The sequence below is a fragment of the Python bivittatus genome, unplaced genomic scaffold (genome assembly GCF_059951505.1).
Source record: "Python bivittatus isolate LINGU-HERP-01145 unplaced genomic scaffold, Pbiv_v1 ctg000310_np1212, whole genome shotgun sequence".
In the NCBI taxonomy this organism is placed as follows: Eukaryota; Metazoa; Chordata; class Lepidosauria; order Squamata; family Pythonidae; genus Python; species Python bivittatus.
The window spans coordinates 74,871-89,744 of record NW_028277054.1 but is presented as its reverse complement, the minus strand read 5'-3'; the positions used below and the strand labels follow the sequence as shown (position 1 = coordinate 89,744).

Below are 14,874 nucleotides of genomic sequence, written 5' to 3'. Positions count from 1 at the left end.
GGAAGAGGATGAAAGGAGCTATTGCTCCCCTAAAGGGGACCCCAGCTGCTTGCTGGGCAGGGATGTTCCCCCAGGAGCCCTCCCTCCACCCCCATCCTGGGGTTTTGGGGCTGCTACAGGGCAGGAGCAAGTGAGTAGCTCCGCTCAGAATCCCTGCATCGCACTCAGCCCCGTGTGCTGTACCTGCATTTCATCAAAGAGGCATGTCAGGTGGTGGGGATCAGGTGAAACCAGTATGTCCTCAGAAGAAAGGGGGTGTTTCCCCCGCCCCTTCTCCCCCAGTTGCTTTCCCCCTTGCTCAACGGGCTCCAGAGGTGGAGTGCTTTAGTCCATGCTGGCCTTTGCTCTGGGAGGGGCTCATTCCAGCCCACCATTCCCCCTGCTGGTGATCCAAGCGGAAGAACTTGCTGCCCCTTGAAATCAAAAGCATGCGTGATACCCATCCCAGTCAGCTGTTTTGGGGATTAGACTCCTGGCTTTTTATCACTGCCCATGGACGGGTCCTGTCTGTCATCCTGAGTCAGCTGTGACCAATAGGCAGCTTGGACTGGCTTCCTCTTGCCCAGGAGGGCCTTTTAGGTATTCACCGGCTGCTCTGGCATCTTCTCCCCTTGGTCTTCTGTTTTGCAAGCGAAGCATGCAAAGACCTTGGTTTTCAGACCCCTTATCACGCTGGCAGCTCTCCTCTGAACTTGCTCCAGCATCTTCCTCTGCCATTTAAAGAGTGGACACAGTCTGACCAGGGCAAAGGGGAAGAGCACTTTGGAATTTAGCACAATGGGTAAACGGTGAAAATGAAGTGGTCTTAGTTCCATGAGGGCTGAGGCTAGTTACCAGATTCCACAAAAGGGTGTGGTCTCATGAAATCAGGGGTCCTGAGAGACATTTGATGATAGCTGTGAAGGTGGCATCATGCAGGGTTTTGGGGAGCAGTCCTAGGGATGTGGGGCAGCAAGGTGGAAGGGCAGAATCGTCTGAGGGAGCAGGAGATCTCGGAGGGCGGAGAATGCTGGAGCTGAGGACTCAAGCAATGGGGGAAAGTAGTTGGTCAGGATGTGCTGGGACAGTGAATGAGGAATGAGGCATGGCGGAATGGAGGGCACAGCCTGGGCCAGGGGGACCCGGCGGGGCCCTAGAAGGCCTTTGAATGGATAGGGAGAAATGTGGGAAGCCTGATTTGGAGCATATGGAGTTTGAGAACAGGACAGAGGTTCATTCAGGGATGCCTGTTGTAGATAACCTTTTCTCCCTCTTCCATAATGCTGGATGGAAATCCAGGGGAAGCAGAGGAAGATGATCCCCTTTAATGCAACTCGGCATTTTTTTAGTTTGCTGCTGCATACCCTCACTGTCCTTTCTTCTTCAGAATTAAAGCAAGCCTGCAATAATCTAGGGAGCTCTTTAAAGAGTCCATTGATTTTTCTGCCACCACTAAGATTTGGAAATTCCTTTGCTTTTCTATTTCTTTCAGCCTGTATAAAGCAACATGACTGGATAGACTGTAGGGAAGGTTTAGGACAGCCCAGGCATCTTTTTAATGTTTAAACAAAATATTGAGTTAACGTTTGTTACATAACTTAAAATGAATTGTAGATAGGTTCCCTTAAGACTGTTTAAATTAACCTCCTTGGAGTTTTCTCTTAGCTTTCAAAATGACTTCTAGTAACTTCTGTTTCATAAAGTATTTGTAGGCTGCTCACCCTAATGCTTTCCTAGCAATAACTATATATATTCCAAGCCTGCCACTCAACAGGTAGAGGCTTTTATTGGGGTCAGATTCTGCCCTTCCACCCCCACTTCTCATATCCTCTCAGGAGCCTCCCCTCCAGAATTTAAACTGGCAGCTGGTATCCCAGATTTCCGTTCTGTGGGTGCCAGTTCTAACACCCGATCACTGGAACGGGTCGGACAAGTTCCTAGAGGAAGAGAGGGAACTCCTGGGCTCTGAGGGGCTTTCATATGCAGAAGCATTTGGGGCCCCTCACTGTTAGCTAGTGAGGGCGGTTGGCTGCCTTGATGTCTAGCCGGGGGTTCCAGAGCTCTGGTGGCATACTGAGAGAAAGGGGGTGCTGGCTCAAACAGGCCTTTGGTCTGTGCCAGGAGGGCAGTTCTTAGATTCTCCCATAGCACGGCTCTTGCCATCCCATCTCCCCCAGGGGGGCGCAAAGGGCTAAGCACCAAGTTGCGTGGACTGTTGCATTTTCCTGTGTTGTGGCTGGCTGGCTATGCTAGGGACTGGTTGCAAGGGAGCGGGATCCTGCCAGCCATCCTACATCCTCATCATAGAACTGTCCAGTTGGTAAAGCCTTAGTCTAGGCATCACAAAGCATGTTTACCCTGCTGGTACCCACTTTTAAACAGCTGTATTTTCTCCATTTCTTTGGAATTTTGAACTCAGCAGGTGAACCGGCCGGCACAGCTTCAGGGGTTCATGTCGCCCCTTTGTGGGGTTCCCAGAAAGCAGCAACATGGCAAACGTTACACCAGTTCAGCTGGATAACCTGGAGGCCCAGCAGCAATTCAGCAGTACCCGGTGGGAGGGCACAGACCACCCCCAGCCCCGGCCTCGGGAGGAGGCCACCGCCACATTCAAGCTCTTTGAATGCTCACGGATCAAGGCGCTCGCTGGTAGGTCCGAGGACGTGCTTTTCACCCATCCGGGGCTCGCCTTATTATGAGGTTTGAAGGGGAAAGGATACCTTGCAGATGGGGAGGGGCTGGATGGTCGAGTTTCCCCTCCGGGGTGATGCAACCAATGAATTTTTAAATAAAGAAGAGGTTTTTTGTTTTAGAGTAATCTTTTTAATGGCACACAGTCTTCCTGAAGCATGGAGGATGTGGGGAGGATAGAGCCAAGGTTTGGCTTGCAGGGCTGCGCGCTTGACACTGAGTCATGGAACAAGGTGGGGTGGGACTGCTCGACTTCCCCTCCTAAGAATCTCTGGCCAGCATGGCTGCCAGAACCAGGTTGCAAGGCTCTAGCTGTCTCTGTGAATAAAAGGTTAGAGTGGGACGGTAATGCTGAACAGGTTCTGGGATTGGGGGCCACTGTGGCTGACACCTCTCTGTTTTTTAAAAACATTATAGAGAAGTGCCCTGTGGCTGCAGCTGTGGCCCCTTCCCCATTGGCATTTTGGCCAATGAAAATGAAAAGCTCATTGGGGCAGGCAGGATGGCCCTCAGGCCAAGCGGTGCCCTTGAAGACGGACAGCCCATTGTGGTTCCAGTCCTTGGGGAGGAGGGCGGCTCTCTCTGCAGTGAGAGGGGTCTGCCTAACGCATGTGAACTTTGCCAGATGAGCGCGATGCAGTGCAGAAGAAGACTTTCACCAAGTGGATCAACTCCCACCTGGGCCAGGTCTCCTGCCGAATTGGCGACCTCTATACAGACCTGAGGGATGGCTACCTCCTGACCAAGCTGCTGGAGGTTCTGTCTGGGGAGCAACTGGTAGGGGTGCTTCTTGGCTACTTCACGGAGGACGGATGGGGTGGCTGCCTCTGGTGGCCAGTTGTGTGCGTCTCTCACTGTAAAGGGGGATGCACTTTTGACATGGTCAGAAGCCCTCTTGATATTTATTTATTTATTTATTTATTTAATTAATTAATTTATATGCCGGCCATCTCCTCCAGCGGGTGACTCTAGGTGGCTCATAATGAAAGTAAAACCCACAAACAGTTAAAAAATAAATACCCTCACTAATTAATTAAAATTAATTAATTAATTAAAAAGTCAAACTACAAAAACAAGCCCTATACATAAAGAACTAAAACATTCAAGATGACAGGGAACTTCTGCCGGTCCGAGTGGGGAGGGCTGATATAATGGGTGAGACGGCTCCTCCGATAACCTGGTCCTGTGCCATGAAGGGCTTTAAAGGTGATAACCAACACCTCGAATTGGACTCGGGAGCAAACCAGCAACCAATGCAGCTCGCGTAACAGCGGTGTTATATGGGCCCCCCGGGGGCATTCAGAACTGTCTGCGCAGCTGCATTCTGCGCCAGCTGTAGCTTCCAGATACTCTCCACGGGTAGCCCCATGTAGAGTGCATTGCAGTAATCCAACCGGGAGCTGGCCAGGGCATGAGTGACTGTGTGGAAGGCCTCCTGATCGAGGAAGGGCCGTAACTGCCACACAACACGAAGTTGCGCAAAGGCCCTTCTAGCCATGACTGCCACCTGCTCCTCAAACAGGAGTCGTGGGTCCAGGAGGACCCCCAGATTACACACCGGGTCTGTCTGGGGTAGTGCGACCCCGTCAAGAACCAAAGTTGATAAACCCCCAGATCTTGAGGCTCCCCACACCCACAGCCACTCTGTCTCACCAGGGTTCAGTTGAAGCCTGAATTTTTGCTGCGTAACTTCCAGTCTCAGGGGGCTGAGCTCTGTATGGGAAGGAGCGAAAGGAGAAAGGAGGGAGCGTCTGGGCAGGCTGCTCTCTGCGTGGCTGGAGTGGGGGTTGAGAAGGGGAGTTGGCAACGTTAGAGGGTACGGTAAATCTTACAAGCATAGCTAGATGGCAGGTTTGTAGGTGTAGGATTTTATAGCTACGTAAGTGTTATTTATGCTGAGAGTTAGAAACAGAACTTGGTGTATCTTGATTTTATTGCTTTTGTGCAATTTTAAGCGTTGTTAGTTCTACTTGTCAGTTCTTATTGTGCCTGGACTGTGCCCTGGCGGGAACATGTTATGTTTTGTTGGCTTCTGTGGCAGCCCAAGCCCACCCGGGGGAGGATGCGGATCCACTCCCTGGAAAACGTGGACAAAGCCCTGCAGTTCCTGAAGGAGCAGCGAGTCCACCTGGAGAACGTGGGTTCTCATGACATTGTGGATGGCAACCACCGCCTGACCCTAGGCCTCATCTGGACCATCATCCTGAGATTCCAGGTGTGGCAAGAGGGCAGAGCCCCAGGACGTGGGGTCAGGTTTGGGCAGCTGGGTCCCCTAGTGAGGCTGTGTCCTGGCAACTCAGCTGCTGCTGGAGGTCTGATGGCATCCAAGTGAGGCCTGGAGCAACCTGGAGACTGCCTTGTCTCCCTGAGTCCTCCAGAAGCAGGAACAGCTGGAACAGCAGCCTGTATAGGCAGACAGAGAGTTTGGGGAAGCATAGACATCCCGGGCCAAGGAGACCCGGGGGAACCAGCTGGATTGGATCTTCCTCCCCAGAAGGCATGTCAGGGAAGACAATTATGGAAATGAAAGCTGGGGGGTGGGCGGGCTGGATGCAGGTGAGCTTTAGGGAGAGACACCCATCCCCTGCTTCCTCCTTCCAGATCCAGGTGATTAACATTGAAACAGAAGACAGCCGAGAGACCCGCTCGGCCAAGGATGCTCTATTGCTCTGGTGCCAGATGAAGACAGCAGGGTGAGTGCGTGGGGCGGGATGTAGCCATGGCAAAGTCCTGTGGCTTGCCGAGCCTTAGCTTGGCATGGCCAGATCGCTCACCTTTTTTATTTTATTGTGTTGGGTTTTTTTAAAGATCCTCTCTCACCGTATGATTTAAAAGGCAGTTTACAGGCAAGAGAATAAATAGCAGCATTGTGATGTGTCACTGAAGTACGAGGCTACCTAGTTCCCACCAACCCGAGGGGTGGGATGCTGCTATGAGTGAACGCCTGACCTTCCTGGCTCCTTCCCCATCTTCCTGGTTGTCAGGCTGCCTTGGGGGTGGAAAGCCTTTCCGGCATCAGGGGCCTCTGGAGAAGCGCTACGGGAAAGACATGCCCTCTCATGCCTGGGCCTGCACAGGCAGCCTGTTGGTGGGCAAGTGGTCCCTGGGCCCTGCTGCTGCTGCTGCTGCTGCAGTCGCCTGCTGACATGGTGGGGGGACAGCAAGAGCCCCTTTCCATCCTAAACTGCGGAAGGATGGACAGACTTCTCCCCTTTTCAGCTACCCCGAAGTTAACATTCAGAACTTCACCACCAGCTGGCGGGATGGACTGGCCTTCAGCGCTCTCATCCACAAGCACAGGTGAGGAGGCTCCAAGGGGAGTTATGGAGAGGTGCAAAGGACCGCTGTCCAGTGGCTGTTCTCTCCAGCCAGGGATTGGGGGGCCAGGAGTGCTGTCTCCTGCAGGAGCTGGCAATTGGCTGGCTGCAAAATAAACTGGGTTTCTCATGGGAGCACTGACCCAGGCTACCGGTGGGTTCAGTGCCATCAGGAATGCCTTCTGCATCAGATGCAAGTTCCTATCTTGGATAGGGCCCTGCCCCTCAGGAGGCTCTCCGTTTCCTCCCCAGGCCGGATATTATTGATTTCAAGAAGCTGACCAAATCCAACGCGGTCTACAATCTCCAGCAGGCCTTCAATACAGCAGAGCAGCAACTGGGTCTAGCTAAATTGCTGGACCCAGAGGGTAATGCCTCGAATCAGCCCCTGAGTGGCATGGAGAGTGATGCAAAAGCTCAGTGGGGCCCAGAGAGGTCCCATGCCTGGAGCAGGTCTTTTCCTGGCTATGGCACCTGTGGAAAGGAACCCCCTTCTCAGCCTCCAGGAGTGGGCGGTGGCCCTGACCTGCAAAGGGTCCTTGGCATTGCTGTTGGGTGATGTTTGAAGTCCCGAGCTCTGCCACAACCAGCATTCTGTGACAGGTGCAGGCGCTTCTTGCCAGGCACGGGTTCAAAAGCTGGGGAGTTGCAGAGGAGCAGAAGGCGTGATCTCAGGAACCTGAGCGCCAAGTTGGTCTGCCCGGGTCACTGCCCTGTTCTTCGCTGAGACTGAACTGAACCGGGCTGGGAAGGAGCTCCTCAGCCTCAGTCACACAGGGAAACGGGGTCCTCTCTTGTCTGCTGCCAATCTGTGCATCACAGCCTCTGCCCCTTTTGGTCTCTGCATTTCAATCAAAATGTCCTGATTTGCCAGGATTAGATTTCCGCTCCTGCTCACTGGGTTGCCTTTTAATCTGCCTGGGGTCCCACTTTCCACTCCTCCCTTTCCTCGCGCCAGAGTTTTGTTCCCCAGCAGGCCTCTCTGCCCATTTGACTGAGTAGTCCTCAGTGCGCTGGTTCAAAGGCGTGGGACTGAAGCGGCTCCTCTCCAGGGCATGATGGCCCTTTTGTGGGGAACGACTGGCAGCTGCCGCTTGGGTTGCTCGAAAGGGTGCTGGGCAAAGGCCTGGGAGGCAGGTGCAGCGGTGGGCCTGCGAGGCCCGAGGTGCCTCTTGGTTCTGCTTCCTGCCTTGGCCTTTTGGGGGGAGTGGTGCTGAGCCCCCAGCAGCAGGTCCTTGGGGGTCCTCGGGCCAAAGTCCTGCTCGGCAGAAGAGCCGCTGCTCTGAGTGCAAAAGGCACCCAGCCCTGTCACCTTTCCTGTAAGAAGGAGTCAGGTGACAGGCAGGTCTATCCCTGCTGATCCCAGAGGGCCGTTGCCAGGATCCAACCCAGAGTAGCGCTCAAGGACCCACTTGCTGCACCCTCAGGGACCCAAGAGGCAAACGCGCTTCTCCCTCTTCCCGTTTCCTTCTCACAACAGCCTGCGGGATGGGTTGGGGTGGGGTGCCAGGTGGTGGATGTCCACGCATCTCTGTGCGAGTTCCAGGAATGGGTGAGGGTCTGAACTTGTATGGGCTCTGCCCCTCAAGCCCTTGCCTGCATTGGAGGGGGAAAGTCCACCCACCCCAAGTCTTTTCTCCCTCGACACCCCCCTGGCCGCCTCCCCTGCTTCTGCCCTTTCTCACCTCCTTCCTCCCTTTGCAGATGTCAACGTGGAGCATCCGGACGAGAAGTCTGTTCTAACCTACGTGGTTTCTTTCTACCATTATTTCTCCAAGATGAAGGCGCTGGCTGTGGAGGGGAAGCGGATAGGAAAGGTGAACCCGGACAGATGTGCGCTCCCAGAGGCACCTTGCCCACGCTGCCACGGTGCTGGGGGAGGGGCGTTCCGGGGACTCAGGGACTCGGCTGAGCCCAGGGCCATGCTGCTGCTGCAGAAGGAAGGAAGCCCCCCCCGCCCCCCATGGGATATTTTAAATCCTCCTGCAGAGGAATGCTCAGCAGCTCACAACGGACCCTAGAAGGAAGGGGCCTTGTCCAGCTTTTGTGAGAGCTCTTGTTGCTCCAGAAAGGATGCGAGTGTCTGACAGGAACCGCTGGGGCTGCCCAGGGCCTCTTGGGTGACCACATGGACCCTGGGCTCTGGAATAGGTGGCCTGGTGAAGGGCATCAGTTCCCAAGGGCACACGCCTGGAGGAATTTACAGCGCTGGGTGGCTGTTGTGGAGGAACTAAGGGGCGCTCAAGACTGCACGGGAGGCTGAGTGAATCGTGCCGAGGTGGCGCCTGTGTAGGCTTCCTCACATGGCAGGATTGGCAGAGAGCATTTTCAGAAAGGCATCTCCCCTTCCCCTGTGTAGGTGCTGGATCAAGTGCTGGAGATCGAGAAGATCATAGAGCGGTATGAGTCTCTCGCCAGTGAGTTATTGGAGTGGATCGAGATAACCATCCCCATCATCACCAGCCAGAAGTTTGCCAACTCCCTGGCTGGGGTCCAACAGCAGCTGCAAGCCTTCACTGCCTTCTGCACCCTGGAGAAGCCCATCAAGTGAGCGTGGCCACGCGAGGGAGGACCAGCAGCCTTGCCAGAGGCCAGAGGGAGGGCCGCTTTCTCCCACTTGGGCTCGTGGCTCCTTCTGGTTCTGCAAGGCTGCTGCCACCTTCCCTGCCTTGCTCTGAGTGGGCTTCGTCCACAGGCAAGGGTGGTCACCCATGAGTAGGCTGATCCCGTGCCCTTTGCCTGCAGGTTTCAGGAGAAGGGGAACCTGGAGGTCTTGCTGTTTTCCATCCAGAGCAAACTCCGTGCCAACAATCGCAAACTCTATATCCCCAAGGAGGGAAGGAGCATCTCGGACATCAACAAGGTGAACAGAGGAGCGCAGCCGTCCAGCCTCTCTTGGCCCAGGCGCAGCCCTGCCTTTCCCTCTCTCCCTCTCTCAGTCTCGATCTCTCTTAGGCCTGGACGCGGCTGGAGAAGGCAGAGCATGAACGGGAAGTGGCCCTCCGCACCGAGCTCATCCGCCAGGAGAAGCTGGAGCTGCTGGCCCAGCGCTTCGACCACAAGGCAGTCATGCGGGAAGCGTGGCTGAATGAAAACCAGCGGCTGGTCTCTCAGGTAGCAAGAGACTGGTGGCCTGCAGTGGGCTGGGAAGTAGCCAGCACCAGGCTGGGGTATCCCAGTGGAGGACCCTCCTCTTGCACTGGTGTCCAGCACAGCAGCTTTATACTGTCCTTCGGTAGAAATTTCCGGAGCTGGGCTCTGTGGGGTATATTTCTAAAAGCGGGGGGGGGGGGCTGCTGGCCTTGGTGGGGACAGCTGACTGCTTGTGGAAAGGCTTCAACGAAGCCAGTATGAGGTCCGAAGCAGGACTAGGAGGGCGGACGCGGGTCAGCTCTGCTCACGAGCCAGGGCAGCCCTTCGGGACCAGGAGGGCAGGGCTTCGTGGCAGCTCCAAGGCATGAGTTCGCAGAGCTCGGCTAGGGAGCCCTTATTTCCAAATTCCGTATGAAGGCAGGAGAGTCGCTGCGCTTGCTTGAAAAGCACTCTGTGCGTGGGCAAGAGCACACTGCTCTGCTGCTGCTGCGCTCTCTCTCCTCATGGGCTGGCTTTTTTCCCTTTCTCCTCCCCAGGACAACTTTGGCTGTGACCTGCCTGCCGTAGAAGCTGCCATGAAGAAGCACGAGGCTATTGAGGCAGACATCTCCTCCTACCAGGAGCGCATCCAGGTGGTGCTGGAGCTGGCCCACGAAGTGGAGTCCGAGGGCTATTATGACAGCCGGCGCATCATTGCCCAGAAGGACAACATCCTGCGACAGTGGGGACTTCTGACGGAGTTGGTCAGTGCCCGGCGCGTCCGGCTGGAACAGAACGTCGCCCTGCAGAAGATCTTCCAGGAGATGGTGTACATGATCGACTGGATGGAGGAAATGCAGGTCTGGGGGCCTCCCCAGCACTGTCCTGAGGGAATGCGGCCGGGCAGGCGGGTGGGCAGTCCTTGGGCATCTGCATGGAACAGGCCCTCTGAGGACCCCTTCAGGTCCCGTCTATAGGCACTGGTGGGCCTTGAGCCTACCCTGATCTTGGCTGGCTCCATCCCCAATAACACGGGGAGAGCAGCTGGGGAATGGGGTAGGGCGGGGCCCTGCCCCCTGCCACTTTGCCAGGCTGAATCCCACCAGCTGTATTCGTGTGTACGTGTGTATGTGTGTTACAGTGTTTGTAACCCAAAGAACGCTGAGTGGCGTACAGCATCACACAAAAGGAAAACACAAAACAGGCAGAAAGCAAAGAAAACCCAAGTTGGGGGTCCACAGTGGGGGTTTCGGTTGAAGTAGGAATGTGCCAAACCTCTGTGCTGGAGACAGAGCGCTCCACGGAACGCCGTGTCAGGTTGGCCTGGTCCAGAGGAAGAACGGGATGTTCCGAACTTCCCTGGCATGTTCTGTCTCCGCAGCAGGAACGCTGCGCACAGACTCGGGCTTCTCTTCTGATGCCCTGGAGTACCCAGGCCTGGGCCACCCTGATGATTTCCCAGCTGGAGAGTCAGCCAATCCTCTGAGCGAGCAGAGGCTTAGTGTGGCCCCAGCAGGCCCTGCCGTGGCTAGGGAGACCGGGCAGGTGAGCCACAGTGCATCCTGCTTGTGCCCAGCCTGGGAAAAGAAGCCACCGAGTCTTGTCACTGGCATTCATGCCTTTGGTCACCCTGATAGGCCCAGCTGGCCTCGAAGGAGTTTGGGAAGCACCTTCTGGAAGTGGAGGACTTGCTGCAGAAGCACAGCTTGCTGGAGGCTGATCTTTCTGCACAGCGGGACCGAGTCCAGGCCCTCAACGCCACAGCCCTCAAGTTCTCAGAACTGCAAGGTGACTCAGACCGGCTTTACATCCCATCTCCCCCAGCAGCACGGGAGGGGTTTGTAGGTGGGGGTAATAGGTTCTGCAAGCAGACTCTCACTGTGGGTCCTAGTTGCTTTTCACTCCCTTTGCTGTTTTCCTCCCTAGGCTACCAGCCCTGTGACCCCCAGATTATCTGCAATCGGGTCAGTCACGTCCAAGGCTGCCAGGAGCGGCTGCAGGAGCTGGCTTCCAAGCGGCGGAAGGAGCTGGAGGCATCCCGCCAGCTGTGGTCCTTCCTCCAGGGGTTGGAGGAGGCAGAGGCCTGGGCGTGGGAAAAGGAGCGCATCCTGTCGTCCTCCCAGAGCTACGGCAAGGACCTGGATGGCGTGGCCAAGCTGCTCAGCAAGCACAACCTTTTCCTAGGCGAGCTGAGTGGTCGCCGTTCCTTGCTGCAGGCCGCCATGCGGCAGGGGGAGCAGATCCTGCTGCGAAAGCGCTTCGGCCTGGGCAGCGTGCAGGAGAAGATCCGGGACGTGCGCCTGCGCTGGAAAAAGCTGGAGGGGCTGGCAGCCAGCCACCTGCAGAAGCTGCAAGGGGCCCTGAGCTTCCACCGGTTCAGCGCCGACACGGGCGACCTGCTGGCCTGGCTGCAGGACGCCTACCGCCTGGTCTCCAGTGACGACTTTGGGCACGACGAGCACTCCACCCGGTCACTGGTCAGAAAGCACAAGGGGGTGGCGCAGGAGATTGACAAGCACCGGGCGGTGGTTCTGGCCCTGCGGAAGCAGCTGGCCGCCCTGGCCCCCGAGTACCACGAGACGATGGACGTGCAGATCCGCATTGTGGAAGTGGAGCAGCTGTACGAGGAGGTGGCGGAAGTGGCCGTGCTGCGGCGGCAGTGGCTGCAGGACGCCCTGGCCGTGTACCACCTGTTCGGCGAGGTGAACGCCTGCGAGATCTGGATCGATGAGAAGGAGCAGTGGCTCGGCCGGACAGACGTGCCCAAGAAGCTGGAGGACGTGGAGGCGATCCAGCACCGGTGGGCGGGGAGGGGAGGCAGTGGGCCCTTCGGAATAAGGCGGTGGGGCGGGGGGCGGGGTCAGAGCTTGCCCCACGCACCTTGCAGGTCTTTCCCTGCTGTTGCTGCTTCTGACACGTCCAGGTGGGCTGTCTTTTCAGGATCAGTTGGGCTGACTTCGCCTCCTTCCTGTGCAGGTTTGAAAGCCTCGACCAGGAGATGAACAGCCTGATGGGTCGTATTCTGGATGTTAACCAAATTGCGCAGCAGCTGGTTGATGGGGGCCACCCTAGCTCCTCTGAAGTCCGATCCTGCCAGGACCATCTCAACAGCAGGTAGGAAGAGGGCAGCCCAGCTGAAGGTCAGGCAGGCAGGTGTTCTCTGCCCTGACCTGAATCCAGGCCGTGGGGCAGGACAGTGGCAGCTTCTCACGTTTTGCGCCCAGGAAACCTTTCGGGGACCCAGCTGCCCCAGACTGCTTCCTCTGTCCTTTCAGACCCTGTTTCCCTTTGGGATTTTCCTTGGCCCGTCTTCTGCTCCGCTGAGCGAGCCGAGGACGTTCCGGCTCTTAGAGTGCGTCTGTTCCTTCTCTCAGAGAAACCCACACCCTCACCACGATCTTTCTGCACTTGTCATTCCTGCGGTGTGACTAGGTGGAACCGGGTGGTGGAGCTGGTGGAGGAGAAAAAGGATCACCTCAGCTCCATCCTGAAGATCCAGAACTATCTGCTGGAGTGCAGAGAAATCAAGTCTCAGATCCGGGAGAAGCGCAAGGCCATTGAGTCCACCCAGTACAGCAGTGGCGACCTGGGCAGTGTCCTGTCCCTCCAGCGCCGCCTCTCCACCATAGAGGCAGCCCTGGTGCTCCTGGAGCCCCGGCTAATTGAGCTTCAGCAAGAGGGGGAGTTGCTGGCCAACACCCACCCCACCCAGGCTGTGGAGATCCTGATGCATTTTGAGGAGATCAGCGAGGAGTGGGAGGCCTTGAAGAAGACGCTGCAGGGCTGCGAGGACTCGCTTACCGTAGCCAGCAGGTCAGGCCGGCAGGAAAGAGTCGGGGGGCTGGGGGCTGAAGGAGTAGAGGGCTGGGCCTCGCTGCAGGTGGGCCAGCGGGAGCTGCAGAGTTCAGCCCCCACCAGAGAAGGCCAGGGAAGCTGACCAGGGCTGGGGCGAGGCAAGGAGCATCTCTGGAGCCTCTCACTCCCCCCGGGTGTCTCTTTGCAGGCTGCAGCAGTTCATCCAGGACCTGGACAGCTTCCTGACCTGGCTGGTGAAGACGCAGGCAGCCGTGGCCTCGCCTGCGGAGGAACTGCCAGGCAACCTCCTGGAGGCCGAGCGGCTGCTGCACCAGCACGCTCTGCTCAAGGAGGAGATCAGCCGCTACGAGGAGGATTATGCCAAGATCCAGGCCGTCAACGATGTGCTGGCACTGGAGGAAGCTGACCTGCCCTACCTCTCTCTCCAGCAGTGGCTGCAGAAGCTGGATGTAGGCTGGAACAAGCTGCTGGAGATGTGGGAGCACCGCCGGGAGGTCTTGGTGCAGGCACATATCTTCTTCCTCTTCCTGCGCGATGCCAAGCAGGCTGAAGTTTGTCTGTACAACCAGGTAATCCTTGCTGCAGCGCAGCAGCTGGGGGGCCCTCCTCCGTGGCAGCTAGGCTGCGGCACTGGATCCTCAGCAGCGCTGCTCCCAGCTTAAGTTGTGCCAGGGCGGAGGCCACGAGCATGCCTCCCTGGCTTCAGAGGAGGCCACTGATTTTCACACTTCTTACCCTGAGAGCTTGGAATGTGCCTGCTAGGAAAGGAAGTCGCCCCGAGTCTGCCATGTGGCGCCCATGAGGGCCCATCTAGGTCTGCACCGTCTGTCAGCCTGAGGCCCTGATCCCTTAGCTGCGTGCCACGCCGATGGGTTTAGCCCAGCTTTCCCCAACCCCATCCCCTTGGATTCGTCGGCAGTCCCTGAGCAGTCTGGCCCCCACTGGGAGTTCTGGGGCTTGTCTCCACACCTTGGGAGGCTTGGGGTTAAGGAGCCAAGCCAACTTCTGCCAATTTGAGGTTCAGCGGGGGAGTGGCAGGCTCAGTTCTCACCAGTCTCTGGCCTCGCAGGACGTGTTCGCTCCATGGCGGATTCGCTCACCCCAGCTGAACTGGCACAATACCCTGAGTTTGGATACTGAGTTAATCCCTTTGCTGGGTTTGTACAATAATTGAGTCATGCACTAACCAGATGAGTGGGTTCACAAAGGGTTAACACTGGCCAGGCACAGCAGGTTGTGTGGATGCGGTCACCTGGTCTGCAGTGGACGTAGCTGAATGCGTTGCTTGAACCTGGTCCTTCATCCTGGTGTGAGGCGCGAATCAGATCGCTGTTGGTTCGCCCGAGTGCGGCATTCCTGAGCTGGTTCAGCCCCTCACAAAACAGTAGACCTTTTCTGGACAACAGGTGAGGCTCGGGGTGCAAGAAGAGATGCTGTCAAAAGGGCCAGCGGCATGTGGCCATGTCCTCTCCTGGAAGCAGCGGTGCAAACAGAAGTCGTCTTCTGTCTCATCCTGGCTTACCCTTTTATTAACTGACATGAGCCTTGAATTGGTAAATAGAAATAAGAAATGGCTCCTTTTCTGGCCAACAAATTTGATTAAAAGGAATAGGATTTCCTGAGCTGTAATTCGCTTCATCAGATGCATGGAGCGGTTCAGCTGACGTGGGACGTAAAAGGAGGAGAAGGCGGGGCGGGGCGGGGAGGCCTGGCCTGGCCTGGCCTGGCCTGGCCTGGCCTGGCCGTGCAGATGCGGAGCCTCCGTCGTTGGGGCTTCTCTTCTCCACAGAAGGCCTGGAAATGCTGCGCACTGGAAGTGGCGGAGCTTTCACCGCCACGCCTAACCGCCGAGTCTTGGTGTGCTGCTGGACTTCCACTGAATGCCACTGGTGGGGACGACCATCTGTTGACACGCGAAGCTCCCTAACTAAGGGCTAGCCGGTTTAGGGCAGGCAGGAGAAAGGCAGAGTCAAGCCAGTTCTTTTAGTCTCCCAAGAAA

The 14,874-nt window shown here is 56.7% G+C and overlaps 1 protein-coding gene across 1 annotated transcript in view; it reads left to right on the top strand.

The window, feature by feature from the left end:
- Positions 1–14,874, top strand: part of SPTBN4 (spectrin beta, non-erythrocytic 4) — a 40,635-nt gene that overhangs the window by 787 nt on the left and 24,974 nt on the right. Inside the window, exons 2-17 of the mRNA XM_088139596.1 lie at positions 2,399–2,628; positions 3,296–3,447; positions 4,712–4,885; positions 5,272–5,363; positions 5,890–5,970; positions 6,240–6,355; positions 7,692–7,804; positions 8,347–8,534; positions 8,733–8,850; positions 8,943–9,101; positions 9,617–9,919; positions 10,697–10,847; positions 10,986–11,859; positions 12,036–12,173; positions 12,492–12,872; positions 13,063–13,444. Coding sequence (XP_087995722.1) covers positions 2,469–2,628; positions 3,296–3,447; positions 4,712–4,885; positions 5,272–5,363; positions 5,890–5,970; positions 6,240–6,355; positions 7,692–7,804; positions 8,347–8,534; positions 8,733–8,850; positions 8,943–9,101; positions 9,617–9,919; positions 10,697–10,847; positions 10,986–11,859; positions 12,036–12,173; positions 12,492–12,872; positions 13,063–13,444 — 3,582 coding nt within the window. The 5' untranslated portion in view covers positions 2,399–2,468. The remainder of the gene's footprint in view (positions 1–2,398; positions 2,629–3,295; positions 3,448–4,711; positions 4,886–5,271; positions 5,364–5,889; positions 5,971–6,239; positions 6,356–7,691; positions 7,805–8,346; positions 8,535–8,732; positions 8,851–8,942; positions 9,102–9,616; positions 9,920–10,696; positions 10,848–10,985; positions 11,860–12,035; positions 12,174–12,491; positions 12,873–13,062; positions 13,445–14,874) is intronic.